At 38.8% G+C, this 5,344-nt stretch overlaps 1 protein-coding gene across 1 annotated transcript; it reads left to right on the forward strand.

Annotated features, from left to right (window-relative positions):
• use1 (unconventional SNARE in the ER 1 homolog) lies at positions 1–3,130 on the forward strand. The gene is made up of 8 exons (XM_079574395.1): positions 1–114; positions 349–398; positions 563–641; positions 730–882; positions 973–988; positions 1,057–1,087; positions 1,175–1,337; positions 2,757–3,130. Exons 1-8 carry the CDS (start codon positions 16–18, stop codon positions 2,937–2,939), a joined length of 774 nt encoding a protein of 257 aa, XP_079430521.1. The 5' UTR covers positions 1–15; the 3' UTR covers positions 2,940–3,130.
• Positions 3,131–5,344: the final 2,214 nt, after the last annotated feature.

Here is a 5,344-nt window from a genome sequence, read left to right on the forward strand (position 1 = left end):
CGTAGCAATTCCAACATGGCTTCCAGATTGGAAATTAATTTTGTTAGATTGCTTTCGCGCTGTGAATCTATTGCTTCCGAGAAACGAGTGGAGACGGAATGGAGACTGGAGAAGGTATGTAAAAATGTGGTGCCGATATGGTTACTATTCAAACTAAATTTCTCCTTCAGGTTTGCTGCTATCAGCCCATACTCAATTACGTTAGCTACCATAGCCACGTCGTCGCGTAACCCGTAATCAAAATACTCCTGTCATAACAAAGCCTACATTTGTTTTGGATTTCAGTTGTGTACATTTTTCGTTTTGTGTGTATGTCAGTAAAACTGTGGTCTTTGTTATCACTCGTAGTATGTGGCTGCTTTGGAGGAGATGTTGGTTGCATTGAGGAAAAACCCAAGGTATGTTTAAAAATGTTCAATTTTTGAGACTTGTTCGTTTTAATTGGAACAATTGTATGTGTCTTAACTATTTAAAGCTTGATTCATTGTTATGTCTTTGCTTATTTATTTTATTTATGTTTTGTAATTGTATATTTATTTATTTTCATCTTGTTCATCTCAAGCAAATCAACACCAGAAGTTTTGACAGAATACACAAGAAAAGTGGATTTTCTTAAAGGACTTCTTGAGGCAGAGAAACTGGTGAGTGCATTATAATAGGGATGCTTTCTCCAGAATGTTGGATTCATATTTCACAATACATTTAATTTATTTTTCACTCTATTTATAGTCTTCTCCAGCTGAAAAAGCTTTAGCCAATCAGTTCCTTGCTCCAGGGCGAACTCCTACTATTGCAAATGAGAGGATGTCTGCCACTAAAACTGTCCACATGCAGACTCGGGCTCGGTGCACAGGAGAGATGCGAGCTGAATTGCTATCCATGGTAAAGTATAATTGTTTTAAACGTTTTTAAAGCTTGAATTTGGTTACTTCATCGTATCATAAATATATATTGTTACCTTTATATTTTCAGAGTTCAGCCCATAAAGGTATTTATCCCAATTTTACACCCACTGTAGGTATTATTATCTAAATCTAATTGATTTTTATTTTGTAGGTACCATAGAAACTGAATTGCGAAACAGAAGGTATGTAGAAAAAAAAGAAAGAAAGATAGAATAAAAGGGTTAGCTTTGTTTATTTTATCTACTTCTAAGTGAAATGTCTTTCTGTAGAGGTCTGCCCATGGATGAACGGCAATCTGCAGCAGAGCTTGATGCTGTCCTTCAGCACCATCACAACCTTCAGGAGAAACTGGCAGACGACATGCTCAACCTGGCTAGAAACCTGAAAAATAACACACTGGCTGCACAGAACATTATCCGCCAGGACAACCAGGTGACTTAATCATGATGCGTAATATTATAGCTAAGATATAGGTACCATTAGCCCCCCAGCATGTGACATCCTTGGAGTATTGTGACTACTGTTCCCAGTCCAATGACAGCTCCCAATTCATATACAGTAAAATAAGAACAAATGTATTTATTGACTCGCGATAATGGCATTGAATTTAACCGTGATGGCATTAAAAGGTTGAAAGGTTTAAAAAAAAGTGTATTTTTGTTTTAAGCCTTAAAGGGATATTTCAGGATTTTTGACATAGGCCTCATTTCCTAGTTATCCAGAGTGTTGCTGATTTATGGAGATTTTTTTTTGTGTGTGATTCATGCAGTTCTTATATTTCAAGAGTTTTGTGGCGCTAGGCTAGTGCAAGGCTAGCACATTTTTACAGTATCAGCTACACTGCATTAAAAACAGTCTGACCCGCTCCACAGTGCATCTGAGGCAAATCACTTATAACGCCAGACTAACCATATAAATGTTTGTGTCGATAGAATCGTTTTTGGAGTATAACTGACCTTGCATGACATGAATGACCGCATTTTGAGGGACTATTTTCTAGCAGATCACTCCGCCGCTGCACGAAGCAGATGCTGCTCAAATATAAGTTATTTTAAATGCAAATATCGTTAGTCTGGCGTTATAAGTGATTTGCCTCAGGTGCACTGTGGAGCGGTTCAGACTGTTTTTAATGCAGGCTAGCTGATACCGTAGAAATGCGCTAGCCTAGCGCCATGTAACTCTTCAAATATAAGAACTGCATGAATTACAAAAAAAAATATCTACAGAAATCAGCAACACTCTGGATAACTAGGAAATGAGGCCCTATGTCAAAAATCCTGAAATATGGAATGTGCTGCCCATCATTCATCAGTACATCCAAACATTATGCTTGTGTGTTATAAGCACTTAAAACCCATTAGAGAAGCTTGCACCCCATACCACAGTGTGAATCTTGTTCTCGTTTCTGACTAGATTGGTCATAAAATGTGGTCTGATCTTCATCAAAATCAGAAGAATGAGTTAACGGTGTTTGCTTGAACTAACACCACCCAAACAATTACATGTTATTGTATTTTTATTGGCCTTAACATGTAAACATTCACAGGACAAGGAGGTACAAGTCCTTGAACACAGGAATCACAGTCCTTGATTCTTTTGTTCACTGGCCAATATAAATATATGATTAAATGTAAATGTTTGGGTGAAAAATCGTGGCGCTACTACTTTACTTCAGTCAGAACTGAATGTATAGTTCCACGTTGTGGATAGGTTTTAATTGTGTCCACTAGGTGGTGATATAATACAATTAAAACAATAGAAAATAATGTATAGGTTCCGTTTTAGAGGGCTAACCTGTAACTTGTAAACATTATAATCGTATTTCACGCAACTAATCTTTCTTTCTTACAGACGCTGAGCCAGTCCATGCGTCAGGCTGATCTGAACTTTGAAAAGTTAAAGACAGAATCTGAACGACTGGAGCAGCACACAAAGAAGTCTGTGAACTGGCTGTTGTGGATCATGCTCATCCTGGTGTCTTTTACTTTCATCAGTATGATTCTCTTCATCAGAATCTTCCCCAGACTCAGATGATGTCTAACAGTACTGGACTCTTAACTTCATAATTTATCTGTGTCTTTATGGGGCTGATAAGAGGTATCCGTGCAAGCTGATGCATTGGTGGATGGATACTTAAGAAATCAAGCATTGCTCTTAGATCTTTCCAGACGAGCGTACTATTATTATTTATATGATGCTAATTTTCAACCATTGCTTTGGACTTGGACAGAAAAAAAAATATTTTATTGACCTAGTCTGTCCACCTACATAGAATTAAAAAACAAACAAACTGTAAATTCAAATAATTGAACAAGTACACTCAAACATACAGAAACAATCTGATTAAATAATTTAAATTCTTCGTTAGTGTTTGTCCTTTAACAAAAATAAAACATTTATAGCAGTTTGGTATTTGTGGCTTGATTGTAGAAATGATAACATTGCTCATGCATAGTTTGTATTGTTCAGGTGCTTCTGACAAACTGTACTTTAGGCCTTTTTTGTTTCATTATATCCAGTGTCAAACGTCACTGTCAGATTCCATTTCCAATTATACATTGGATGCAGTAACGTCTTTTGGCCAGTGGGTGTCAAGCATTGGCCTTGACCCAGTGACTAAATATGACCTTCATGACCCTAATCATGGGCAGTCCTATCTGATGTGTCACTAAAACAAATCCGTTTTTCTTCTAAAAGTTGTAAATTAATTTGTCCTGGGAGGTTTGGAAAGGTGTAGAATGTCTTTGTGCCTAATTGTAATACATGAGGCTTGTAACTCTGCCACTGGTCGTGTCCTCTTGTTTTGCCTTTGTTGCTTTGGTCTGGTCTGGTCTGTGTATTTTGGGATCCCTGGGGGGCATTCTGCCTGCTGAAGCTGAGGTATGCAGGCCATCATGAGGCCAAATGAGGTTGTGTGACAAGTTACATATAATCATCATCCCTCAGTTTAACTGCAGCTGTTTGCACCTCCATTCTCAGGGCTTTCCTAATGCCGATGCTATGTCATATATTACGTTGAGAAATGCACCTTATCTGGCTTATGATTTTACGAAAAACACAACTTGTGAGCCGTCCCAGTGGTCAATGAAGTTGTTTTTTATTACTGGAGCAGCTTACAGATACTGCTGGTCAGATTTTACTCGGTGTTTGTTGAGCGTGATCTTTGTGGCTTCAAAATTCAAGCTGCCTTTTCTTGTCATGAGTTAGAGGAATTAACACTGCATTTTGCACACCAGCCCTTATTCTGGAGTAGCATACTTATCTTTTTAAATGGGACAAAACACTGGAGCCTTTGTAGACCTGTAGTAAAGCATTATGTTTTGTTTTCATATATAGTGGAGAGAGGTAATAAAAAGTACTAGCCTACAGTACTTGGGCTAAGTACATTTATTTCGACCCTGACCAGCTTTGACCATTTGTATTTTCATATACTGGAAATAATTCCAACCATTTTCTTTCAAATTTATAGTCCACCAAATTAAGAACTAAGTGAATAGATTGAATAGACAACGTTTGATTCATACGGTGCCTTCATGTCAGTCAAATCAAATTAATAACTCTTCTTATCAAACATGTTGTTTAAACATGGCCACTGCCACAAAATAGCTCACAATTCAGCAAATGAGCTTAGACAGATGTTTTTTTACTGAAGTGTCCACAGTGTGTAGGCCTATTTTGTTGCCCTTTATAAAAAATATATAAATGTTTTTTTTATATATTATAACTTTCCTTTTTTTCCTTCAGTCAAAGCCAGGCCCCTCCATGGTCTTTAAAAAGCAGTTTAGGCGGAGGCACCAGAAGTTTTAATGCCTGTTGCAGATTTTACTGAATGCAAAAAAAAAATAACAATACTTAAGGGGAAGAAAAAAAAGTAGATATGAGAGAGAAATCCTTGGCTGAAGTGTTAGTTTTTAGACCAAGCTTCCGCTCAAGGTTTCTTTGAACGTCATTCATCCCATGATTTTTTTCACTGCTGAGATATGTCAAGGCTAAACAAATGCAGGGTGATTAATGGGTTTCACTGCTACAACTTGAAATATTCTTCACTGTCATGACTCATGCGGCACAATGGGTCAAAATTCTGAAAAAACAGATTCCACCACTTGAATGCAGAACCAGAATTAGGCACTGCACATTTACTGCCTCTGTTCAGGAGTTGGGATCCGGTGTGTTCTCCTCCTCCATTGTCGATGCGGCTGCTCGCAGTTGTGGCCTAAGGTCTCTGGTGCCTGTCGCGGCGGCAATCCCCGAACCCGGTGGTGGCGCCCCGGAAGTAAGGGATGCCGTCAAGCTGAAGAAGGAGTCCTACCTGGCCTTGTTGGCTTGTGGGACTCCGGAGGCAGCTGAGAGGTACCGGCAGGCCAAGCGTGCTGCAGCTCGTGCGGTCGCAGAGGCAAAAACTCGGGTCTGGGAGGAGTTCGGAGAAGCCATGGAGGAGG

Source organism: Gobius niger (genome assembly GCF_951799975.1).
Source record: "Gobius niger genome assembly, chromosome: 17".
Lineage (NCBI taxonomy): Eukaryota > Metazoa > Chordata > Actinopteri > Gobiiformes > Gobiidae > Gobius > Gobius niger.